At 47.1% G+C, this 27,983-nt stretch overlaps 1 protein-coding gene across 1 annotated transcript; it reads left to right on the top strand.

Annotated features, from left to right (window-relative positions):
* Window positions 1–34: 34 nt before the first annotated feature.
* Window positions 35–27,051, top strand: dyrk2 (dual-specificity tyrosine-(Y)-phosphorylation regulated kinase 2). The gene is made up of 7 exons (XM_056424610.1): window positions 35–117; window positions 7,517–7,617; window positions 11,930–12,263; window positions 12,346–12,509; window positions 18,998–19,387; window positions 20,298–20,388; window positions 20,869–27,051. The coding sequence occupies exons 1-7, from the start codon at window positions 78–80 to the stop codon at window positions 21,531–21,533; spliced, it is 1,785 nt and encodes a 594-aa protein (XP_056280585.1). The 5' UTR covers window positions 35–77; the 3' UTR covers window positions 21,534–27,051.
* Window positions 27,052–27,983: the final 932 nt, after the last annotated feature.

Genomic DNA, 27,983 nt, shown 5'->3' with positions numbered 1-27,983 from the left:
GAGGAGGAGCTGCAGATGGAGGAAGAGGAGGCGTCCCGTCCCCGTCGCTCTGTGTCCAGAGGAGAGGAGCGGCCGCCATGTTAACCAAGAAGCCCGGATCCTCGGTCCTCCCAACGGGTGAGCACCGCCTCTGTAGCCGGCCTGAGGGCGCCCGAGCCCGGCCGTAGTGTCGGGGACACCCCGCTGACCCCCTCCCCTCGCGTCTCGTTCCTTCCCGTTTAAGGGCCGTTAACCTCCCGGTGATACCGTAGAAAACCAAAGGAACACACCGGAGGAAACGAGCGTTTGTTCCGGTGACATTAAGCTCGTTTAGTCGTGTTCGTGTTGGTCCTCCGGGGCCGGAGCTCCGGAGGACCAACGGCCGGAGCTCCGGAGGACCAGCGGCCGGAGCTCCGGAGGACCAACGGCCGGAGCTCCGGAGGACCAACGGCCGGAGCTCCGGAGGACCAGCGGCCGGCGGGTTATTTATACCCGCGAGCTTCCGGAGAAGTGACAGCAACAAGCAGCTCCTGGTAGCGCCCTGTAACGCGTAATAACGCGATAACGCGATAACGTAGTAACGTAATAACGCGATAACGTAGTAACGTAATAACGCGATAACGTAGTCACGTTTTAACGTAATAACGCGGTTACTTCGCGACGTCTTAGGGGCTTCGGGTGGGACGCGTTACTGGGTTTCGGTGTTGTTGGTGGTTGTTGTTAGTATTTGGTGTTTGTTGGTAGTATTTGGTGTTTGTTAGTGGTATATGGTGGTACTTTGTGTTTTGGTTGTGATATTTGATATTTGTTCTTGGTTATTAGTGATTTATGGCAGTATTTGGTGGTTGTTTGTGGTATTTGGTGGTTGTTGGTAGTATTTGGTGGTACTTTGTGTTTTGGTTGTGGTATTTGATGGTATTTTGGTTGTAGTATTTGGTGGTGTTTAATGTTATTGGTAGTTTTTCATAGTATTTGGTGTTTTTGGGGGTTCCACATGTGTTTGGTTCTGGGGGATTTCTGGCCTCTAGCTCAACTGACAGCTTTGGTTCAGTCAGAGGTCAGTTGGGTTGTATTTTGGGTTTTTTAAAGTCACTATGCTGCTTTTTTTACAGCTGTCAGCTCTTAAAACACCTCATCTCTATCGAGTGGCTCGACCAACACATGCTCACTGCTGTTAGCGAGCTATTATTAGTCAATTATGGTCCATTTAGAGTCAAATATACCATAATACAGGGTGTGCTAGAGGGCGGGGCTTACCGTCACTGAGCAGAGATGTGTACGGTGTAGTTTCACCCTACACTGTACCGTCAATGTGTTTATCATCACGTGGACGAGGGCTCCCTCCAGAGGGTATCGGGGTCATGTGACCGCCCCTACATGCCGTCATGCGTTCAGTGTTTGCTCGCCGTCTGTGTCCACAGAGACAAACGGCGTATGCTTATCGAGACACTTTGAACTCAACAAAGTTTGTTTATTTTTGCATTATCGGAGCTCAAAGAGGATTCATTGTATTCGCTCACTGGCGGCTCGCTCCGCGTTGTCAACACGACGGCTTCCATCCCCAGTGCCTGTCGTACTGAATATGCAGTTTTATGTGTCTTCATGGTCTGTTTTAAAGGCTCCCCCGTCTCTCATCCTCCACTTTACCGCCTGTATTCATCCCATCGGTGGTTTTATTACCAGTTCATTAGTGGTTGGAAGCTGCGGCCAGTGCTTCTCCTCCTGTTGGCGGTCTGATGGCGCTTCACAACGCTCCAGGCAGAAGATTTCCCTTTGATTTCACTGTCCCAGATTCTAACAAAAGCAAATAACTTGTAAAAGACATGAAGTATATTTAAAGTTTCAGTATCGACCTTCATTCCTGCAGATTGTTGGATTGTTTATGTCTAGAAATGGTCAATATTACCATCAGGACCCTGATCCCTTTATGTGCTAACATTAGCGTCTCCATAGGCTGCATACGAGAAGAGACGGAGGCACACATCGGGTTTGAAGCCTTCAGTTCGCTGAGCTGCACGGCGCCATTTTTTATTTTTTTGCAACCAGTGAACAGAAGTTGAGAAACATACAAAGTAGAGTTACTTTCTATAAACTTCTATACAACCAGAGGAGTCGCCCCCTGGTGGTCAGGAGAGATAATGCAGCTCTAACACATGAAGCATAGACTTCTATACAACCAGAGGAGCCGCCCCCTGGTGGCCAGGAGAGAGAATGCAGCTCTAACACATGAAGCATAGACTTCTATACAACCAGAGGAGCCGCCCCCTGGTGGCCAGGAGAGAGAATGCAGCTCTAACACATGAAGCATAGACTTCTATACAACCAGAGGAGTCACCCCCTGGTGGTCAGGAGAGAGAATGCAGCTCTAACACATGAAGCATAGACTTCTATACAACCAGAGGAGCCGCCCCCTGGTGGCCAGGAGAGAGAATGCAGCTCTAACACATGAAGCATAGACTTCTATACAACCACAGGAGTCGCCCCCTGGTGGTCAGGAGAGAGAATACAGCTTTAACACATGAAGCATAGACTTCTATACAACCAGAGGAGTCGCCCCCTGGTGGTCAGGAGAGAGAATGCAGCTTTAACACATGAAGCATAGACTTCTATACAACCAGAGGAGTCGCCCCCTGGTGGTCAGGAGAGAGAATACAGCTTTAACACATGAAGCATAGACTTCTATACAACCAGAGGAGTCGTCCCCTGGTGGTCAGGAGAGAGAATGCAGCTCTAACACATGAAGCATAGACTTCTATACAACCAGAGGAGTCGCCCCCTGGTGGTCAGGAGAGAGAATACAGCTTTAACACATGAAGCATAGACTTCTATACAACCACAGGAGTCGCCCCCTGGTGGTCAGGAGAGAGAATACAGCTTTAACACATGAAGCATAGACTTCTATACAACCAGAGGAGTCGCCCCCTGGTGGTCAGGAGAGAGAATGCAGCTCTAACACATGAAGCATAGACTTCTATACAACTAGAGGAGTCGCCCCCTGGTGGTCACAAGAGAGAATGCAGCTTTAACACATGAAGCATAGACTTCTACACAACCAGAGGAGTCGCCCCCTGGTGGTCAGGAGATAGAATGCAGCTCTAACAGATGAAGCATAGACTTCTATACAACCAGAGGAGCCCCCTGGTGGTCAGGAGAGAGAATGCAGCTTTAACACATGAAGCATAGACTTCTATACAACCAGAGGAGCCGCCCCCTGGTGGCCAGGAGAGAGAATGCAGCTCTAACACATGAAACATAGACTTCTATACAACCAGAGGAGTCACCCCCTGGTGGCCAGGAGAGAGAATGCAGCTTTAACGCATGAAGCATAGACTTCTATACAACCAGAGGAGTCGCCCCCTGGTGGTCAGGAGAGAGAATGCAGCTCTAACACATGAAGCATATACTTCTATACAACCAGAGGAGCCCCCTGGTGGTCAGGAGAGAGAATGCAGCTTTAACACATGAAGCAGAGACTTCTATACAACCAGAGGAATCTCTCTGACTGTGTTCCCCGCTGCCTGTGTGCGGTCACGTTGCTGCAGATCTTTCCCCGTCCTGTCGAGCAGCATGCCGGGCGTGCTCGCCGGCGCTCTGGCATTTCCAGCTCGGTGTCACGTTCACATTCGGCGTGCCCGCCGCGCCGCTGCAGGTACTTTCTCATGTACTGTACGGCGTCGTTAAGCACCGGCCGGCCGGTGTGAGTTACACGTTACCGGAGTGTTCACTACGGGGCGACACACACACCGGTGACGACACCTCGCTGCGTCTGAACCGACGAACGATGAACAGACACATAAATAAGGACAATTTGAAGGAGGTAAATATACATGAAAATGGAGCCTGTAATATATATATTCTTATTTAAAATAAAAAACATTACTTTTATTTAAACCAACGGATAACAGAAGTTTAAATCTGTTTAATAATCTAATTTGTTTTGGTGAATATTTAAGGTAAACTGAATATTTCGGAGTTATGGAGAAAAGCTGATTGACATGTTTTTAGAGACCAAACGATTAATAATTAAAATAATCATTATTATGTGAAAAGGAAGTTTAATTTCTATATTTTGTTATGACAGAGAGGACATATCTGAACTCCAGTTAATTATCTTCCCTGTAAAGTTATTCATAGTTTAACCAGCAACTTTTGTGATGCCGATGAATTAATTGTTCTTATTGTGGTCCATTTAAAACAATATGAATCCATGTGAAGCAGAACGTATTGAGACGTATGGATCGGGGGTCCGGCTCGTCCCGGGAGGCTGGATTACAGCGAGCGGTCAGATTAAGAGGCCATGTGTCGGACCTGGACGGTGGCCTGTGAGGTCAGTGGTCCTCAGGCTCCGCCCATCGAGGTCACGTGACGAGGCGGCCAGCGTCTTCTTCGCTGAATTAAACTTGTATTTAATGCAGTGGAGGTTTTGTGTGCAAATATGCACTTGAGATTTTAATAATTAACCCTTAAAGGCCCAATTAAACGCCAGCGAGGCTAACTTTAGCCCAGGACTTTCTGCCTCACATTGTTTTGCTCACCCACTTTTGGAAGAAATCACATTTTGCTCTGCAAAGTTGGGATAAAAGAAAAAGTGCTGCAGCATAAATTTCATATATATGTATATGTAATATATATGTCACATATATATTTATATATATACAGTATATATATATTATCAACACAACAGCGGTGGGACACTGTGACCAAATGGACCTCAAAGCACATAATGGAGTCCAAAGTACGAAACTTATCATCAGGCAGCATTAAGATAGCGGTCCGCCGTGACCTTTGACCTCTGATCCCTTTCATGTGTTGTCATGCTGTGGTCGAGCTGCAGGGAGAGGAGGAGATGTAGACGTCCAGGATTAGGAGGCTTTAGAAACCTTCATCCTCCTTAGACCGGGCCGGTCCACTCAGGGTTCAGCTCGTTACGCGTGGCCACTTTATTAGGTACACCTGTTGACCCCAACACAGCCAGGAGGTCGACCTGTAACACCATCATACTGCAGCGATGTGTTCCCACGCAGACGCAAAGATGTCTGACACATGTACGATAACTTCTTTTATCATATAACATCTATTATTATTATCATAATCTCTTTTTGGTGGCGCCCCCTGTGGACTAAAGCGGTAGTACTTAAATTAAGAGGAAAGACAACAGATGTGGACGGATAAAGGTAAAGAAAAGACTGCTAGTGACAAATAGTGTAAATATAAACGGTACGTAAAAAGATCCAATAAACAACAATAAATAAGAATTAAAAGTGTTGTGTGAGTAAAGAGATAAATACTCACTCTATGGATGATTATGTGTGTAAAGATGCTTATAGTCTGCAGTGTGTTGGAGTTATATTGACAGTGACAGATATGTACATTCATAAACTAATTAATAATAATAATAACAATAAAAAGCAGTATATTGGTGTATATATAGTGTCGTGGATATGTTAGTGTTGGAGGGTTTATGACATTAATAAAAGGGAGAATACGTGAGAATTAATGAATATATAACGGACAAATTCTAATTATTTTTTATTTAATCAAGCGCAAAAACATCCAATGAATGAACTTTCCTCCGCTGGAGGAATCAGACCCCCGGGGTCCGCCGCGACACTCCATTGACAAGAAAACACAAACTTTGTTTTCACGTCGTCCCGAAACCCTTCAGACGGCTGCTGGCGCCCGGCAACGCGGCCGCAGCTGCTTCTGGCGTTCAGACCTCGGCGTTCCGGTTTTGTCGTTTTCGAGTAACGGAGGCCGGAATTCCTAAAATGCCCGAGATGTCGGCCCGTCTGAACGCGTGAGGATCTAACCCTGACCGTCTCCGTGGAAACGCAGCCGTCTGTCGGGAGGGATTCCAACCACGCGTTCCTCACACGAGTGTCACGAAACCCTAGCCCCCTCCAGGTGGCGTCCGTGTCATGTGATATTTGATATGGGGGGGGGGGGGGGGCATCGACGGACACATCGTGTTCTCCGAAAGGCCGACACTCTGTCATGTCGTCTGTCGGATCAAAACCTGGCAGCCGCACGGCGAGGCTTCACATCTCCTTTTAGAAACACGGAGGAGCCACGCTAGCAGTTTCCCCCCGCGACCAGTCTTTGTGCTAAGCTATGCTAACCGCCGCGGTTAGAGGCTGAGAAACACCAGTCCAAACATCCTGGTACTTTAGTCCAAACATCCTGGTACTTTAGTCCAAACATCCTGGTACTTTAATCCAAACATCCTGGTACTTTAGTCCACACATCCTGGTACTTTAGTCCAAACATCCTGGTACTTTAGTCCACACATCCTGGTACTTTAGTCCACACATCCTGGTACTTTAGTCCAAACATCCTGGTACTTTAGTACACACATCCTGGTACTTTAGTCCAAACATCCTGGTACTTTAGTCCACACATCCTGGTACTTTAGTCCAAACATCCTCGTACTTTAGTACACACATCCTGGTACTTTAATCCAAACATCCTGGTACTTTAGTCCACACATCCTGGTACTTTAGTCCAAACATCCTGGTACTTTAGTCCACACATCCTGGTACTTTAGTCCACACATCCTGGTACTTTAGTACACACATCCTGGTACTTTAGTCCAAACATCCTGGTACTTTAGTCCACACATCCTGGTACTTTAGTCCAAACATCCTGATACTTTAGTCCACACATCCTGGTACTTTAGTCCAAACATCCTGGTACTTTAGTCCAAACATCTTGGTACTTTAGTCCACACATCCTGGTACTTTAGTCCAAACATCCTCGTACTTTAGTACACACATCCTGGTACTTTAGTCCAAACATCCTGATACTTTAGTCCACACATCCTGGTACTTTAGTCCACACATCCTGGTACTTTAGTCCACACATCCTCGTACTTTAGTACACACATCCTGGTACTTTAGTCCAAACATCCTGGTACTTTAGTCCACACATCCTCGTACTTTAGTACACACATCCTGGTACTTTAGTACACACATCCTGGTACTTTAGTACACAGGACCACAAACATGTTCGGGGAAGTACTTCTGAGTGTCATATTCTAAACTTATAGTAAAATGGTGAGAATGTTTAATTATGGAGCATTCAAGGTCCCAAAGATATCATATTTATATATATGTATATGTAGAAGTATAAAGGAGCATGTAATGGAAATACTCAATTACAGGCACCTCACAATTGCATTTAAGTACACTTGAGTGGATGTACTTAGTTCTGAGTATCTGATTGTGTTTTGAGTATTTTTAATGATATTTTGGTCATTTTCAGTTTTTTTTCTTTTTTACTCCTTCAATATATTTCAATATCATTAACAATTATCATGCTCAATATTACTTTTTATTGTAGTTTCCATTGGAAACTGGTGTTGGTATCACTTTGTATTTTTATATTTCACTTTTTCAGTTTTTTTTTTTTTTCACTCGATAGTTTTTCACGTATGTCTCTATTTCTATTCCATTGTTTTTTATCCTTCTATTCCACAAGTTCTTATGTAACTTTAAATGTCTGTAAAGTGAGCGTCATGTGATCTTCTCTTTGTTCCCAGGCAAAGCGGGAGAGCCGGTTTACTCCGGTGGCTCCCAGACGACGTCGCCTGCTGCGCTGCCGCGATTCCGCAACATCAACCACAACCACAACGCGCTGCCGGTACCACGGTTACTCTCTGTGTGTTGGTTCTGCCCCCTGTGGACTAAAGTGGTAGTGTTGGTTCTGCTGCCCCCTGTGGACTAAAGTGGTAGTGTTGGTTCTGCCCCCTGTGGACTAAAGTGGTAGTGTTGGTTCTGCCCCCTGTGGACTAAAGTGGTAGTGATGGTTCTGCCCCCTGTGGACTAAAGTGGCAGTGATGGTTCTGCTGCCCCCTGTGGACTAAAGTGGGAGTGTTGGCTCTGGTGCCCCCTGTGGGCTAAAGTGGTAGTGTTGGTTCTGCTGCCCCCTGTGGACTAAAGTGGTAGTGTTGGTTCTGCTGCCCCCTGTGGACTAAAGTGGTAGTGTTGGTTCTGCCCCCTGTGGGCTAAAGTGGTAGTGTTGGTTCTGGTGCCCCCTGTGGACTAAAGTGGTAGTGTTGGTTCTGCTGCCCCCTGTGGGCTAAAGTGGTAGTGTTGGTTCTGCCCCCTGTGGGCTAAAGTGGTAGTGTTGGTTCTGGTGCCCCCTGTGGGCTAAAGTGGTAGTGTTGGCTCTGGTGCCCCCTGTGGACTAAAGTGGTTGCGGCAGACGACATGACAGATTGTCGGCCTACATACATTTAGATATATATATATACATATATAATATATATAGAAATATAGATGTATAAATATATAGAAATTAGGGCTGGGCAACGATTAAATTTTTTAATCGCGATTAATCAGGGAAATCATGCGATTAATCGCGATTAAAAAACACACACACACACACACACACAGTAAACATTTCACATTAAAACTAGGGCTGGGCAACGATAACAGATTTTAATCGCGATTAATCGCATGATTTCCCTGATTAATCGCATTTGTATACGCAAAATCCAATAATTCATTCAAAAGTAGTGTATAGCGCACTTCTATTTGAAATGTTCTGCCATATGAATGAAAGTGCCATAACATGTGTTGTCCCTGTTAGAGTGAGACACCAGAAAACACTTTCAGTGCAGTTTGTCAATTCCTAGAACTTGACACTTATTTTAAATGTTCTGCCATATGAACTAAAGTGCCATAAAATCTGTCAGGACATTGTCAAATGCACTGTTATGCAGAGACACTGTGACAGAACGCTGGAGACTGTGAAGCAGGGACATGATCAAAGGCAGTCGTCTCGCAGCAGCGATCATCTCTGGTGCTCTATCTGCTCAGTGTGGTGACTTTATTTGTCACATTCCACTGCTGTGCAACTTCAGTAAAGTGTCCGCGCACGTTTCAGCATCATGTGTCTCCTCTGTTTTCATCAGTCAGGGCGTGTGAATGCAGCGCCCACTTCTCATCAATATAATGCACAGTCACTCCGAGGTCATTGTGGTTACAGAGTGATGTCCAGTAGGGTGACCAGATTTGAGTTTGTGAAAAAGAGGACACTTCGTCTGGGGGCTGAGATTAAACATCTCTCTTGTTCTGCCTGTTTTGTGATATACATGCCTAAAAGGTGCCTAATATTTCTAGACTGAAATAATATCGGCATAATTATTATAACTATGAGGATTTTTTAGTTGCCTATTTTGTGGAGCCCCCTCAGGACTTTGTGCCCTACGCACAGCGCGTAGTGCATTATGGGAGCGGCGACGCTGGTTGTAGTGTATAGCATGCCGCACAAACAACAATGAACTAGTGGAGGCGGCGAGGTGCTCCGTGTTGCCAGATTGGAGATGGTGAAGTATCGCACCAAAGGCTCAAAATGGTTGTATTTGGAGGATAATTATCGTGTATCTGGCAACCCTGAGATCAGTCGACCAATGACTGTCCTCTCTACAGTCAGAGCTCACGTAAGAAGGGAGATACCATTTCCAAAACTTGTCAGGGGTAAATACGAGTTTATGAAAACCCAGAGAAAAACAAATATCCGACGAAGCAAAATCCCGGACGTTTTTGGAATCCCTGCCGGACGCATTTTTTAGGGCTCAAAAGCAGGACATGTCCGGGGAAAACTGGACGTCTGGTCCCCCGATGTCCAGTCGTCCCCATGAGAGCAGCAGCACGTTGTGACGCTGTCGCTTTGCAGTCCTCTCCTTTTCATACAACTCGTGTATTCTCTGTGTGACGTGTGTCTTGAGGGCGTCTCATACCTGCTGTCATTTGTTGAGATTCTTTTTCCCCCACAAATACTCTGACTTTATGATGTTATGTCCATTGTTTTGTCGTCTGCATTGTTTATAGTCCTCTAGGTGTTATGTCTATGTATTGTCTTTTGTCTAAAAAAATTATTAAAAAAAAATTTACATTATAAAAAAATAAAAATAAAAAAAAACATGCGTTAATGCGCGATAAAATAATTGTCGGCGTTAATTAAGTGCTGCGTTAACGCAAGATTAACGCGTTAACGTGCCCAGCCCTAATAGAAATATATATGTATATATATATATATATATATTAGGGCTGTCAGCGTTAATGCGTTAATCTATGCGATTAATTTGGCCGCGATTAACGCACTAAAATATTTTAACGCAATTACCGCAACTTTGTTTACTTCCGGTGTTTGTTGACGTTTTTGCACTCCTTTGAGTGTCTGCCGTCTGCTCCTCCTTCCTCCTGTCTGCTCCTCTGATCCACAGAGGAACTAAGGGGCGACGTGTCGGGTGACGCGGCGCGGAAAGAACTCGTCACACGAAACCTTCACCATGATTTGTCAATCCGTTTGTCTGTCAATATTTAGCGAAAAAAACAACCAATGAACACTCAGTAAATCACAAAGGACCTCCCACCTCACAGGTTAGGCTCATTAGCAGCCTGTCAGTCAGAGAACCAGAGAACACGGCGCGAGGACAATGAATAGAGCTGAGATTGTTCTGGAATGTTTGATGTAGAACACGTGGGTATGTGTCATATGCAAATGCCTTTAAAAGGTGAATTTACATGTTTTTGTAAAATGTATAAAATGCCCCCAGCCTCCAGAGGGTTAACGTGACATATGTGAATGTCAGTCAGTTACCAAGGCCACTGGTTCTGCTGTTCAGTGGTAAAGATGACAGGACCAATGGGGTCTCAATATATATATTTTTTTTACTAATCTGATGTTTCACTGAAGAAACAATTTATCATCCACAATATTAAATACCTCGCTGGCACTTTATAGGTCGGAGCCTCTTTGAAAACACAGCTCTGTGTGAAGTTTGGTCTTTAAAAAAAAGAAGAACTTTTTTTTTTAATCGCGATTAATGAATTTCAAAATGTGCGATTAATTAGTTAATTCTTTTTTAATCGATTGACAGCCCTAATATATATATATATATATATACAAACTTAAGGCTAGTGTTGTTAGCTCCTCTGAGTAGGAACAGTCAGCTGTAGCCACGTGGCTAATAATAGCCTCTGCTCCGGGAGGCTTTAAACAGCTGATTGGTTTATAGGGTGGCTTGAAGACACACAAACACACACACACACACTAATGGTTTTAAAGGAGCTGTTTACTCCATTAACTCCAGAGTGACCGTTAGCATTAGCAGGTTGTTCCCGTAAGACTTTTATTTATTGATTATGAAACAGCCGATCTGACTCGTCCGATTGGCCGAGCAGATTGTGCGACCTTTGACCCCCTGAACGATCACCAGTGGTATGAATGATTCATTATATAACTGAGTTAAGGTTTAATTACATTTTATTACACAATATATATTTAAATATCTTAAACTCTTGACTCACTTCCTTGTTTTGACACATTAATCCTAACTGGCCACAACACACACACACACACACACACACACACATAGAAACACACGCACACACGCACATAGAAACACACAGATACACACACGCACAAAGAAACACACACAAACACGCACACACACACATAGAAACACACACACACGCACACACACACATAGAAACACACAGATACACACACGCACAAAGAAACACACACAAACACACGCACACACACACAGAAACACACACAAACACACGCACACACACACACATAGAAACACACACAAACAGACGGAAACACACATACACACACAACAGGTCTTTGAACTGAGCAGCAGTGTGTGTGTGTGTCCTCTGAGAGAACCCAGGTGTGCTGGTCACCACGGCAACGGGGAGTGACACAATGAGACAGCTGTCTCTCTGTTGTTGTTATTGATCAACGTTATTAATTATTAATTAGTAATCCTCAAACAGTGGAGCGTCTCTGATGTTGTGTTCAGGAACATCGGGGATTTAGGACTTCACCGAATAGTTCTTAGTTAGTTAGTTTCACTTTCACATTTATTTGTGTCTCCTTCCTCCTCCTCTCCTGTCTTCTCTGTGCTCCTCCTCCTCCTCCTCCTCCTCCTCAGGGAGGCCCTAAAGCCGCCATGTCGGAGGCCCCCCCGCTGCAGGAGGAGAACACCAACAAGCGTCCTGTTCTGACGTCCCAGCCCAACGGGCTCCTGGCTCCTCTGTGCTCCTCCTCCTCCTCCTCCTCCTCCAGGACAGGCCTCCCCCAGCCGGCCCGGCAGCCCTCGGCCCCCGAGCCCCCCCCCGACTGCCGGCAGGGCGGCGCCTCCTCCGCCAAGTCGTCGTCGGAGGGGAAGCCGAAGCCCGGCTACCAGACGCCGGAGGCGGCCATGAAGCAGTTCATGTCCAAGATGTCGTCGCTGGAGCACCACGAGGTGTTCGGCTACCCCGAGGGTGAGCGCCCCCCCCCCCGCGGCTAACACAGCAATGGTCCGGTCCACGGAGGACTCACCCCCCCCTCTCCTCCTCCTCTCAGTGTATTTCGTGGGCCCGAATGCTAAGAAGCGCTCGGGGGTGATGGGCGGAGCCAACAACGGCGGCTACGACGACGACCAGGGATCCTACATCCACGTCCCCCACGACCACATCGCCTACCGCTACGAGGTGCTCAAGGTCATCGGCAAGGGCAGCTTCGGACAGGTGAGCAGGACCCAGGTGGACTAGAGGACTGCAGGTGGACTAGAGGACGACAGGTCAACTACGACAGGTGGACTAGAGGACGACAGGTCAACTACTACAGGTGGACTAGAGGACGACAGGTCAACTACTACAGGTGGACTAGAGGACGACAGGTCAACTACTGCAGGTGGACTAGAGGACGACAGGTCAACTACGGCAGGTGGACTAGAGGACGACAGGTCAACTACTACAGGTGGACTAGAGGACGACAGGTCAACTACTACAGGTGGACTAGAGGACGACAGGTCAACTACTGCAGGTGGACTAGAGGACGACAGGTCAACTACTGCAGGTGGACTAGAGGACGACAGGTCAACTACGGCAGGTGGACTAGAGGACGACAGGTCAACTACTACAGGTGGACTAGAGGACGACAGGTCAACTACTACAGGTGGACTAGAGGACGACAGGTCAACTACTGCAGGTGGACTAGAGGACGACAGGTCAACTACTGCAGGTGGACTAGAGGACGACAGGTCAACTACGGCAGGTGGACTAGAGGACGACAGGTCAACTACAGGTGGACTGAGGCGACAGGTCAACTACTGCAGGTGGACTAGAGGACGACAGGTCAACTACTGCAGGTGGACTAGAGGACGACAGGTCAACTACTACAGGTGGACTAGAGGACTGCAGGTGGACTAGAGGACGACAGGTCAACTACTACAGGTGGACTAGAGGACGACAGGTCAACTACTACAGGTGGACTAGAGGACGACAGGTCAACTACTACAGGTGGACTAGAGGACGACAGGTCAACTACTACAGGTGGACTAGAGGCGACAGGTCAACTACTACAGGTGGACTAGAGGACGACAGGTCAACTACTGCAGGTGGACTAGAGGACGACAGGTCAACTACTGCAGGTGGACTAGAGGACGACAGGTCAACTACTACAGGTGGACTAGAGGACGACAGGTCAACTACTACAGGTGGACTAGAGGACGACAGGTCAACTACTGCAGGTGGACTAGAGGACGACAGGTCAACTACTGCAGGTGGACTAGAGGACGACAGGTCAACTACTGCAGGTGGACTAGAGGACGACAGGTCAACTACTACAGGTGGACTAGAGGACGACAGGTCAACTACTACAGGTGGACTAGAGGACGACAGGTCAACTACTACAGGTGGACTAGAGGACGACAGGTCAACTACTACAGGTGGACTAGAGGACGACAGGTCAACTACTGCAGGTGGACTAGAGGACTACAGGTGGACTAGAGGACGACAGGTCAACTACTGCAGGTGGACTAGAGGACGACAGGTCAACTACTACAGGTGGACTAGAGGACGACAGGTCAACTACTACAGGTGGACTAGAGGATGACAGGTCAACTACTGCAGGTGGACTAGAGGACGACAGGTCAACTACTACAGGTGGACTAGAGGACTGCAGGTGGACTAGAGGACGACAGGTCAACTACTACAGGTGGACTAGAGGACGACAGGTCAACTACTACAGGTGGACTAGAGGACGACAGGTCAACTACTGCAGGTGGACTAGAGGACGACAGGTCAACTACTACAGGTGGACTAGAGGACGACAGGTCAACTACTACAGGTGGACTAGAGGACGACAGGTCAACTACTGCAGGTGGACTAGGGCGACAGGTCTACTGCAGGTGGACTAGAGGACGACAGGTCAACTACTACAGGTGGACTAGAGGATGACAGGTCAACTACTGCAGGTGGACTAGAGGACGACAGGTCAACTACTACAGGTGGACTAGAGGACGACAGGTCAACTACTGCAGGTGGACTAGAGGACGACAGGTCAACTACGGCAGGTGGACTAGAGGACGACAGGTCAACTACTGCAGGTGGACTAGAGGACGACAGGTCAACTACTGCAGGTGGACTAGAGGACGACAGGTCAACTACTGCAGGTGGACTAGAGGACGACAGGTCAACTACTACAGGTGGACTAGAGGGTCAACTACTACAGGTGGACTGGACGTCAGGTCAACTACTGCAGGTGGACTAGAGGACGACAGGTCAACTACTGCAGGTGGACTAGAGGACGACAGGTCAACTACTGCAGGTGGACTAGAGGACGACAGGTCAACTACGACAGGTGGACTAGAGGACGACAGGTCAACTACTGCAGGTGGACTAGAGGACGACAGGTCAACTACTGCAGGTGGACTAGAGGACGACAGGTCAACTACGACAGGTGGACTAGAGGACGACAGGTCAACTACGACAGGTGGACTAGAGGACGACAGGTCAACTACTGCAGGTGGACTAGAGGACGACAGGTCAACTACTGCAGGTGGACTAGAGGACGACAGGTCAACTACTGCAGGTGGACTAGAGGACGACAGGTCAACCACTGCAGGTGGACTAGAGGACGACAGGTCAACTACTACAGGTGGACTAGAGGACGACAGGTCAACTACTGCAGGTGGACTAGAGGACGACAGGTCAACTACTACAGGTGGACTAGAGGACGACAGGTCAACTACTGCAGGTGGACTAGAGGACGACAGGTCAACTACTGCAGGTGGACTAGAGGACGACAGGTCAACTACTGCAGGTGGACTAGAGGACGACAGGTCAACCACTGCAGGTGGACTAGAGGACGACAGGTCAACTACGACAGGTGGACTAGAGGACTACAGGTCAACTACTACAGGTGGACTAGAGGACTACAGGTCAACTACTACAGGTGGACTAGAGGACTACAGGTCAACTACTACAGGTGGACTAGAGGACTACAGGTCAACTAGAGGACTACAGGTGGACTAGAGGACGACAGGTCAACTACTACAGGTGGACTAGAGGACGACAGGTCAACTATGACAGGTGGACTAGAGGACGACAGGTCAACTACGACAGGTGGACTAGAGGACTACAGGTCAACTACTACAGGTGGACTAGAGGACTACAGGTCAACTACTACAGGTGGACTAGAGGACTACAGGTCAACTACTACAGGTGGACTAGAGGACTACAGGTCAACTAGAGGACTACAGGTGGACTAGAGGACTACAGGTCAACTAGAGGACTACAGGTGGACAAGAGGACTACAGGTCAACTACTCCAGGTGGACTAGAGGACTACAGGTCAACTAGAGTACTACAGGTGGACTAGAGGACTACAGGTCAACTAGAGGACTACAGGTGGACTAGAGGACTACAGGTCAACTAGAGGACTACAGGTGGACTAGAGGACTACAGGTCAACTACTACAGGTGGACTAGAGGACCAAGGTGGACTAGAGGACTACAGGTCAACTACTACAGGTGGACTAGAGGACTACAGGTCAACTAGAGGACTACAGGTGGACTAGAGGACTACAGGTCAACTAGAGGACTACAGGTGGACAAGAGGACTACAGGTCAACTACTACAGGTGGACTAGAGGACTACAGGTCAACTAGAGGACTACAGGTGGACTAGAGGACTACAGGTCAACTAGAGTACTACAGGTCAACTAGAGGACTACAGGTGGACTAGAGGACTACAGGTCAACGACTACAGGTGGACTAGAGGACTACAGGTCAACTAGAGGACTACAGGTGGACTAGAGGACTACAGGTGGACTAGAGTACTACAGGTCAACTAGAGGACTACAGGTGGACTAGAGGACCAAGGTGGACTAGAGGACTACAGGTCAACTAGAGTACTACAGGTGGACTAGAGGACTACAGGTCAACTAGAGTACTACAGGTCAACTAGAGAACTACAGGTGGACTAGAGGACTACAGGTCAACTAGAGTACTACAGGTCAACTAGAGGACTACAGGTCAACTAGAGTACTACAGGTGGACTAGAGGACTACAGGTGGACTAGAGGACTACAGGTCAACTACTACAGGTGGACTAGAGGACTACAGGTCAACTAGAGGACTACAGGTGGACTAGAGGACTACAGGTGGACTAGAGGACTACAGGTCAACTAGAGGACTACAGGTCAACTAGAGGACTACAGGTGGACTAGAGGACTACAGGTCAACTAGAGGACTACAGGTGGCAGGTGGACTAGAGGACTACAGGTCAACTAGAGGACTACAGGTCAACTAGAGGACTACAGGTGGACTAGAGGACTACAGGTCAACTAGAGGACTACAGGTGGACTAGAGGACTACAGGTGGATTAGAGGACTACAGGTCAACTACTACAGGTGGACTAGAGGACCAAGGTGGACTAGAGGACTACAGGTCAACTAGAGTACTACAGGTGGACTAGAGGACTACAGGTCAACTAGAGGACTACAGGTCAACTAGAGGACTACAGGTGGACTAGAGGACTACAGGTGGACTAGAGGACTACAGGTCAACTACTACAGGTGGACTAGAGGACTACAGGTCAACTAGAGGACTACAGGTGGACTAGAGGACTACAGGTGGACTAGAGGACTACAGGTCAACTAGAGGACTACAGGTGGACTAGAGGACTACAGGTCAACTAGAGGACTACAGGTCAACTAGAGGACTACAGGTGGACTAGAGGACTACAGGTCAACTAGAGGACTACATGTGGACTAGAGGACTACAGGTCAACTACTACAGGTGGACTAGAGGACTACAGGTCAACTACTACAGGTGGACTAGAGGACTACAGGTCAACTACTACAGGTGGACTAGAGGACTACAGTTCAACTACTACAGGTGGACTAGAGGACTACAGGTCAACTAGAGGACTACAGGTGGACTAGAGGACTACAGGTGGACTAGAGGACTACAGGTCAACTAGAGGACTACAGGTGGACTAGAGGACTACAGGTCAACTAGAGGACTACAGGTGGACTAGAGGACTACAGGTCAACTAGAGGACTACAGGTGGACTAGAGGACTACAGGTAAACTAGAGGACTACAGGTGGACTAGAGGACTACAGGTGGACTAGAGGACTACAGGTCAACTACTACAGGTGGACTAGAGGACCAAGGTGGACTAGAGGACTACAGGTCAACTACTACAGGTGGACTAGAGGACTACAGGTCAACTAGAGGACTACAGGTGGACTAGAGGACTACAGGTCAACTAGAGGACTACAGGTGGACTAGAGGACTACAGGTCAACTAGAGGACTACAGGTGGACAAGAGGACTACAGGTCAACTACTACAGGTGGACTAGAGGACTACAGGTCAACTAGAGTACTACAGGTGGACTAGAGGACTACAGGTCAACTAGAGGACTACAGGTGGACTAGAGGACTACAGGTCAACTAGAGTACTACAGGTGGACTAGAGGACTACAGGTCAACTAGAGTACTACAGGTGGACTAGAGGACTACAGGTCAACTAGAGGACTACAGGTGGACTAGAGGACTACAGGTCAACTAGAGGACTACAGGTGGACTAGAGGACTACAGGTGGACTAGAGGACTACAGGTGGACTAGAGGACTACAGGTCAACTAGAGGACTACAGGTGGACTAGAGGACTACAGGTCAACTAGAGGACTACAGGTGGACTAGAGGACTACAGGTCAACTAGAGGACTACAGGTGGACTAGAGGACTACAGGTGGACTAGAGGACTACAGGTCAACTAGAGGACTACAGGTGGACTAGAGGACTACAGGTCAACTAGAGGACTACAGGTGGACTAGAGGACTACAGGTCAACTAGAGGACTACAGGTGGACTAGAGGACTACAGGTCAACTACTACAGGTGGACTAGAGGACTACAGGTGGACTAGAGGACTACAGGTCAACTAGAGGACTACAGGTGGACTAGAGGACTACAGGTCAACTAGAGGACTACAGGTGGACTAGAGGACTACAGGTCAACTAGAGGACTACAGGTGGACTAGAGGACTACAGGTGGACTAGAGGACTACAGGTCAACTAGAGGACTACAGGTGGACTAGAGGACTACAGGTCAACTAGAGGACTACAGGTCAACTAGAGGACTACAGGTGGACTAGAGGACTACAGGTCAACTAGAGGACTACAGGTGGACTAGAGGACTACAGGTGGACTAGAGGACTACAGGTGGACTAGAGGACTACAGGTGGACTAGAGGACTACAGGTGGACTAGAGGACTACAGGTCAACTAGAGGACTACAGGTGGACTAGAGGACTACAGGTCAACTAGAGGACTACAGGTGGACTAGAGGACTACAGGTGGACTAGAGGACTACAGGTCAACTAGAGTACTACAGGTGGACTAGAGGACTACAGGTCAACTAGAGGACTACAGGTCAACTAGAGGACTACAGGTGGACTAGAGGACCAAGGTGGACTAGAGGACTACAGGTCAACTAGAGTACTACAGGTGGACTAGAGGACTACAGGTCAACTAGAGGACTACAGGTGGACTAGAGGACCAAGGTGGACTAGAGGACTACAGGTCAACTAGAGGACTACAGGTGGACTAGAGGACCAAGGTGGACTAGCAGACCAAGGTGGACTAGAGGACTACAGGTCAACTAGAGGACTACAGGTGAAGTAGAGTACTACTACTAGTAATACTCCTCCTCCTGTAACGTTGCCCCCCAGGTGGTGAAGGCCTTCGACCACCGGTCCCAGACCCACGTGGCCCTGAAGATGGTCCGCAACGAGAAGCGGTTCCACCGGCAGGCGGCGGAGGAGATCCGCATCCTGGAGCACCTGAGGAAGCAGGACCAGGACTCCAGCATGAACGTGATCCACATGCTGGAGAACTTCACCTTCCGCTCGCACATCTGCATGACCTTCGAGCTGCTGAGCATGAACCTGTACGAGCTCATCAAGAAGAACAAGTTCCAGGGCTTCAGCCTGCCGCTGGTCCGCAAGTTCTCCCACTCGCTGCTGCAGTGCCTGGAGGCGCTGCAGCGCAACCGCATCATCCACTGCGACCTGAAGCCCGAGAACATCCTGCTGAAGCAGCAGGGCCGCAGCGGCATCAAGGTGAGAGGGGGGCATCAAGGTGAGGGGGGCCGCAGCGGCATCAAGATGAGGGGGCACATCAAAATGAGGGGGGCATCAAGGTGAGGGGCCGGCGGCATCAAGGTGAGGGGCATCAAGGTGAGGGGGCGAGCGCATCAAGATGAGGGGGCACATCAAGATGAGGGGCAGCGGCATCAAGGTGAGGGGCACAATCAAGGTGAGGGGGGCATCAAGGTGAGGGGCCACAGCGGCATCAAGGTGAGGGGCATCAAGGTGAGGGGCAGCGGCATCAAGATGAGGGGCACATCAAGATGAGGGGGCACATCAAGATGAGGGGGCATCAAGGTGAGGGGCCGGCGGCATCAAGGTGAGGGGGCACATCAAGGTGAGGGGGCATCAAGGTGAGGGGCCGAGCGGCATCAAGGTGAGGGGAATCAAGGTGAGGGGCCATGGCGGCATCAAGGTGAGGGGGCACATCAAGGTGAGGGGGCATCAAGGTGAGGGGCCTGGCGGCATCAAGGTGAGGGGAATCAAGGTGAGGGGCAGCGGCATCAAGGTGAGGGGCAGCGGCATCAAGGTGAGGTGGGCGGGCATCAAGGTGAGGGGGGGGGCATCAAGGTGAGGGGGGCCGCAGCGGCATCAAGGTGAGGTGGGGGGGGCATCAAGGTGAGGGGGGCCGCAGCGGCATCAATGTGGCGGGGGGGCAGTGTGTGTGTATGTGCGTGTGTATTTTTAGATAAAGGCGTCAGCTAAATGTAATGTAATATGTGTGTGTGTGTATTTGTGTGTGTGTGTGTTTTTAGATAAAGGCGTCAGCTAAATGTAATGTAATATGCATGTGTGTGTATTTGTGTGTGTGTGTGTGTAATGTGTGTGTGTATGTGTGTGTGTGTGTGTGTGTGTGTGTATTAAACTATTCTCTTGTCTCCAGGTCATAGATTTTGGTTCCAGCTGTTATGAACATCAGAGAGTTTACACCTACATCCAGTCACGATTCTACCGAGCACCGGAGGTCATCCTGGGTGAGTCCATATATACATAAGATATATATATATTGTATATATATTTTATATGTATATATATATATATTATATATATATGTATTGTATATATATACATATATATATATCCATATATAATTTATATATATATTATATATATATATATATTATATATATATATTGTATATATATATTATTTATATATATATAATATATGTACATATATATATACATATATATTATATTAATATATTATATATATACTGTATATATATAATATATATATATATTGCATATATATACATATATAATATATATATACATTGTATATATAATATTATATAATATATATATGTATATTGTGTATATATATAATATAATATATATATATTGTATATATTATATATATAATATAATATTTATATATACATACCCTATGATCAGCATCATTGGATCCAGGTGTGTTACCTGCCCCCTCCCCCCCCCCCCCCCCCCCACCAGGCTCCAGGTACGGGATGCCCATCGACATGTGGTCCCTGGGCTGCATCCTGGCCGAGCTGCTGACCGGCTACCCGCTGTTGCCGGGCGAGGACGAGGCGGACCAGCTGGCGTGCATCATGGAGCTGGTGGGCATGCCGGGCCAGAAGCTGCTGGACGCCTCCAAGCGGGCCAAGAACTTCGTGTCCTCCAAAGGTTACCCGCGGTACTGCACCGTCACCACGCTGCCCGACGGCACCGCCGTGCTGAACGCCGGGCGCTCGCGGCGCGGGAAGGTACGCGGCGCGCCGGGCAGCAAGGACTGGAGCGCGGCGCTGAAGGGCGGCGACGACCCGCTGTTCCTGGACTTCCTGAAGCAGTGCCTGGAGTGGGACCCGGCGCTCCGGATGACGCCCAGCCAGGCGCTGCGCCACCCGTGGCTGAGGAGGCGGCTCCCCAAGCCACCGACCGGCGCCGCCGACAAAACCTCCTCCTCCTCCGCCGCCGTCGCCTCCAAACGCGGAACCGGCGCCGACGGCGCCTTCACCTCCATATCCAAGCTCGCCGCCGCCACCTCCTCGACCGCCACCTCCTCCTCCTCCTCCAAAACCAGGACTAACTTGGCGGCGATCACCGACGCCAACGGGAACATCCAGCCGAGGACGGTGCTGCCGAAGCTGGTCAGCTGAGGGCGGGCGCACCCCGCGCTCGCCGCGGCGGCAGAGTTGTGAAGCGGCGCTCGTGAGCCACGGCGGCCGGATGGGAACCGCATAAAACAAAAAGGGTTTTGTCCAGTTGGGAGGAGGAGCGCTTGTTTTACGTTTCACGGCTGCGTCTGCGCGGCGTCTGACGCGGAGGTGCGTTCAGGGACAAGAAACTCAGCGGTCGAATGGGCCGCTCGGCCGAGCTGAAGGAAACTTTATGGGAAATGCGTTCAGCGAGACAGGAAGTGACCTCACAGGATTAAAGTGACAAGCAGCACACTTTCACTCCAAACACGTCAACAAGACGTCAAACACACGTCAACAACACGCCAACAACACGTCAAACACACGTCAACAACACGTCAAACACACGTCAACAACACGCCAACAACACGTCAAACACACATCAACAAGACATCAAACACACGTCAACAACACGTCAAACACACGTCAACAAAATGTCAAACAACACGCCAACAACACGTCAAACACACGTCAACAAGACATCAAACACACGTCAACAACACGTCAACAACACGCGGCGCTGACGGAGGGAACAAAGCTTTTTTTTATGTTTTTAACCACAGAATCTTTTTAGCCGGTAAATCGACACCAAAAAACAACTTTCTTACGATCTTAGTTCTACGAGGTTTTATCCGTTGCTTGTTGTTTATCGACAAACAGGTCGGATATTACGCCTCGTCACTAAAAAACTAAAAACAACGTTAGCATACTAACGTTGTTTCGTATCTACAAAATACTTGTTACAGTTTAGGGAACACGAGCCGGCACTAACAACGTTAGCCGGCTCGTTAGCCGTTTATTTTAGTGTGTAGCTAGTCTAGCATGCTAGCTTAGTGCCTGGCAGCTGGTCAAAAAAACGCTGGTTGTTACTTTGCGAACTTTAAACCGGTCGGTCGTAGCCGGAGGACTACTTGCCTTCTCTTGGCGGTCTGGTGGCCTTAGCCTTGTGTTAGCCGTAGCCCGTTAGCCCGTTAGCACGGCCCAGCCTTACCAAGCACACACTTAGCACTTCTTTTTTTATCCTTTTTTCTTCGGAGGTTTAGCAGGAAGAAGTTTGTCTGGATAAAGTCGCAGTTTGGTTCCTACAAAGTCATCGGGATGCAAAATGGCTGAAAGTAGAAGTCAAAAGAAAAGAAATCAACCAAAGTGGAGAGAACGTGATGAAAGGGAAGGATTCTGATTCAGGAAAACTGAAACAAAAAAGATAAAGAAAAGATAAAATATTATTCTGATGGTTTCACGACTGTTTTAAAGACACGATTTAAACATTTTTAAAACATTACTTTATGAAATCTTGTTTTTAAGGGGAAGATAAAACTCACAAGACGCTAAATATAAATCAGAAAGGAAGAAAAGAGGACGCAGCATTCAGGACTACATAGAGGACTACATTCAGGACTACATAGAGGACTACATCAGGACTACATAGAGGACTACATGCAGGACTACATCCAGGACTACATAGAGGACTACATCCAGGACTACATAGAGGACTACATTCAGGACTACATCCAGGACTACATAGAGGACTACATTCAGGACTACATCCAGGACTACATAGAGGACTACATTCAGGACTACATAGAGGACTACATTCAGGACTACATAGAGGACTACATCCAGGACTACATAGAGGACTACATTCAGGACTACATAGAGGACTACATTCAGGACTACATCCAGGACTACATAGAGGACTACATTCAGGACTACATAGAGGACTACATCCAGGACTACATAGAGGACTACATTCAGGACTACATAGAGGACTACATCCAGGACTACATAGAGGACTACATTCAGGACTACATCCAGGACTACCTAGAGGACTACATCCAGGACTACATAGAGGACTGCATTCAGGACTACATAGAGGAATACATAGAGGACTACATCCAGGACTACATAGAGGACTACATTCAGGACTACATAGAGGACTACATCCAGGACTACATAGAGGACTACATCCAGGACTACATAGAGGACTACATTCAGGACTACATCCAGGACGACATAGAGGACTACATCCAGGACTACATTCAGGACTCATCCAGGACTACATCCAGGACTACATAGAGTACTACATCCAGGACTACATAGAGGACTACATCCAGGACTACATTCAGGACTACATCCAGGACTACCTAGAGGACTACATCCAGGACTACATAGAGGACTACATCCAGGACTACCTAGAGGACTACATTCAGGACTACATAGAGGACTACATCCAGGAATACATAGAGGACTACATACAGGACTACCTCGAGGACTACATCCAGGACTACATTCAGGACTACATCCAGGACTACATCCAGGACTACATAGAGGACTACATCCAGGACTACCTAGAGGACTACATTCAGGACTACATAGAGGACTACATCCAGGACTACACAGAGGACTACCTAGAGGACTACATTCAGGACTACATAGAGGACTACATCCAGGACTACATAGAGGACTACATCCAGGACTACATAGATGACTACCTAGAGGACTACATTCAGGACTACATAGAGTACTAAATCCAGGACGACATAGAGGACTACATCCAGGACTAAATCCAGGACGACATAGAGGACTACATCCAGGACTACATTTTTTTTTAGAGAATAAGGGACAATGCATATTGATAGACAGTACAATGTACATGTAAATATGCCAGATTATAGCCGGGAGGCTAGTTTCCATCTGTAGTACATCCAGGACTACATCCAGGACGACATAGAGGACTACAAGAAGACGTCAGCTGTTAATATCTTCTGGTTGGTTGTCATGGAGACGGAAACAGCCACGGATGAAGTACTTAGACTTGATATTGTAACTTGCTAACGTTATGTTAGCATGTGACGTTAGCCTATGGCGTTAGCATGAGATGTTAGCATATGGTGTTAGCGTGATACGTTAGCATATGGCGTTAGCGTGAGATGTTAGCCTATGGCGTTAGCGTGAGACGTTAGCGTGATAGTCGACGGTGCTCTGGTTTCTATTCAGGTTTTCTCTGTAAGTTCTGATACTTCTGAGAGGTTTAGACTAAACATTAAAACATTAAAACGCTCATCAGGTGGTGCTGCACTTATATTTAATGAGACGTGGACGTCGTCTCCGTCAGCTGTAGGTTTGTGGTGTTCTGAAGTTTGTGTCGGCCATCTTGGTTTTTTGCAACCATGAGTGACGAGTGGGCGGAGCTAAGTGCAACTGAATGCTGAATAAAGACATTTAAAGAGACTAAAATGCTACAATTAACTTTAATGAAGTGAAAACATACTGTGAAAGACAATAACAGGGACCTGTCAATCACCTTGTAGCCCCGCCCCCAAAGCACACTCTACTTTATGGTCTGTTTATGACCATCATCTACTAAATAAACAGAGGAGTCGCCCCCTGGTGGTCAGGAGAGAGAATGCAGCTTTAACACATGAAGCATAGACTTCTATACAACCAGAGGAGTCGCCCCCTGGTGGCCAGTAGAGGGAACTCAAGTGATACAAGTGAACATGGTTGTGTCTCCTCCTGCTTGGAGAGGCTCCGCCTCCCTGAACTTGAGTCTGTTGTGTCTCCAACATGAAGGAGTCACTTCCTGGTGTGACTGATGAAGACAAGTGAACGGACTGCGAGTCAAGAGACTTCAGACACATTCAAACATCCACTCAGAACAATGTTCATGTGATCAGGAGTTATCTATTAACAGACATTTTCAATATTTATTAATCTAATCTACATATTTACTACGATGTTCATACCGTATACTTGAATGTGTGTGCGTGGGGGTTGTATGTAGCAGTGTGTGTGTGTGTGTGTGTGTGTGTGTGTGTGTGTGTGTGTGTGTGTGTGTGTGTGTGTGTGTGTGGACGTAACGAGGGTTTTCTTAAAGCTTGTTCCCTCAAACCTACAGCGACGTAAAAAACAACTGTACCTGAATGCACCCACAGGAAGTCGAGTCATACTGGGAGGAGGAGCAGGAGAAGCAGGAGGAGCAGGAGGAGGAGCCGTGATGTCCTGTAGCGAGTGGGAGGAGCCTCTGTTCCTCTGATGTTCTTGCTGGTTTTCTAACGATCTGATTGGTTGATTGTGTTTTTTAAAAATCGTTGTACTTTTTTTTCCTTCTTTTTTAAGAGTGCTGAGAGTCGCTACTTTGTGCCTTCAGTATCTCGTCGCCATGACAACGCTGCCCCCCCCCCCCCCCCACACACACACACACACAAATAAAACACGCAGACATTCGCGGTCAGTAACCACGGCGACGTGTCAACGTTTTTTTTGTGCACAATGTACACATATCAGCCAACTGTCGCCTCGGCTACGCAAACACTAGCCAATCGAACACTAGCGTCCGGCCGCTAGCTGCTGCACTGACGTTCATGACGCTAAGCTAGCCTGATGCTAACCGACTGCTAGCAGCACGCTACAGGTTCACACCAGCTAGCTGTTAGCGTGTTTTTTAAAGCTCGGGATGCACCGGTTGTAAAACTGCCCTTACCAACGTTTATGTTTTTGTTGTTATTTATTCCCCTTATTGTTCCGTGGAAAACACAGAATTCATCCTATTAAAAAATCAGTTTTAAAGTCATGACATTCTCCTGCGTGAGCACAAAGTCAATCATACAAATTTATAAGAAACAACCTTTTTAATATAAACTTCTTTCACGTGAAAGAGATCTTTTTCTTTCTTTTTAGCTACTACACAAATCTTATTAATAAGGTTTCATTACTTTAAATACTTTTTGTATAACTTAAAATGTAATTAAATATAAATAGGGCTAACTTTCAACTTTTGTGTTTTTCCATAAAGTGCAATATTTCCACAGTTTCACTTTTCTAAGCGAGCCGTTGCCTCGGCGCGGTGCATCCCTCCTCTCCCGTTACCTCAGGCGTCGCCGTCGTTGTGATTTTAATAACCGGCGTCGGCGTCGTGACTCGCATTTGGTTTGAATCTACCAAAGTGCATTCCTCCACAAAGCTAGCTGAGAGCTAGCGGCTCAGACAGACGGAAGCAGAAAACACGTGAACAGAAAAGACGAGAGAAGCTTCCAGGCGTTGAGAACAGCTGTTCTTCATTTTATATTTTGAGTTAACACAGGAACGTGAAGTCCGGTTCAACCGACCTCTCGGTAGCATTCAGAACCCGTAGCCTAACTAGCCCGCTGGCGCGTTACCACGCTCGCCAGGTAGCCTGCTAGCTTCTATCGGGAGCTCTCCGTTAGCCGCTGTTAGCGCGAAGCCGCCGCGCGGTGAGTCTGTGACGTTTTGCCAGCTTGGTTTTTATTATTGTGGATTTTATCTGTAAATAATGTGGAATTTTTTTTTGAATAATATGTTTGAGGGGGGGGGGGGGGGCGTCACGGCCAGTTTTACAACGTACTGTACCGACTGGACAGAACTCAGAAGTCAACACTTTTCTAGTGAGCCTTTGTTAAATTTTATTGTGGTGGAAAAATTATTATTATTAATAAAACAATTTTATTGTTCAACTTGACTTTGTTGTTTCAACGAGTCGGATTCTATCTTCTATTATACTTGTTTATTCTTCACTTTAAATTCAAAGCTACAAAAAATAATATTTCAATGTTTTTAGCTTCCAGATTTACGATACAACCATATAATATATAAATATATATATATATAAAACGGTATCCACTGGTACGTTTTTAGCTTTCAAGATAAAGTTAGAATGTTTTTAGCAAACAAATTATTATAACATTTTAGCTACTGAGCTAACATTCAAATATTTATAGCTATCAAGATAAAGTTACATTACTTTTAGCTTACGAGGTACCACGGTTACATTTTTAGCTACCAAGCTAACGTCACAACGTTTTAGCTACCAAGCTAATGCTAAGACGTTTTAGCTACCAAAGCCATTGTTAAAATGTTTTAGCTACCAAGCAAACGTTAAGATATGTATAGCTATCAAAATAAAGTTGCAATATATTTCCCTTATAAGGTAACACAACTACTTGACGTTAGCTTCGTAAGCTTTTCCTACGTGAACCAAAAATATTACGTTAGCTTAGACTAGCTAACCATTGTAGCCATTGTATTCATCATGTTAAAATAGGTTTATTTAGCTGACGCTTTAATTCCTTCATCCCAGGTGCACGTATTCTTTTTCTCGCCCGTCATTGACGAGATAATTAGTTTGCCGCGGTAACGAGGAGCAGCCGTGTGATTGGAGCAGCTGTGTCCGTATTAGTCGGGGGGGAGATTAGCAGCAAGGACACGAACGCTAATTATAGAACTAGCATGGAGCTAACCGGCTAACAGCTAGAGCACGTTTATGTAGGGAAACCACTTAGCCAGAAAAACAGATTATAGCCATATTTATATATATATTTGTATATATATATATATATATTTATCTATGAATATATATATTCATATATTTATATATTTTTATGTATATATTAC

This window comes from Pseudoliparis swirei, chromosome 10 (assembly GCF_029220125.1).
Source record: "Pseudoliparis swirei isolate HS2019 ecotype Mariana Trench chromosome 10, NWPU_hadal_v1, whole genome shotgun sequence".
Taxonomy (NCBI): Eukaryota; Metazoa; Chordata; class Actinopteri; order Perciformes; family Liparidae; genus Pseudoliparis; species Pseudoliparis swirei.
Note: the sequence above shows the minus strand (reverse complement) of the source record. Positions and strands in the feature narration are given on the sequence as shown.

Coding starts and splice junctions, on each gene's coding strand:
- dyrk2 (XM_056424610.1), top strand. CDS start 78: ATGTTAACCAAGAAGCCCGGATCCTCGGTCCTCCCAACGG. Junction 7,618..11,929: donor ACAACCACAACGCGCTGCCG/GTACCACGGTTA, acceptor CCTCCTCCTCAG/GGAGGCCCTAAAGCCGCCAT. Junction 20,389..20,868: donor AGCACCGGAGGTCATCCTGG/GTGAGTCCATAT, acceptor CCCCCCCACCAG/GCTCCAGGTACGGGATGCCC.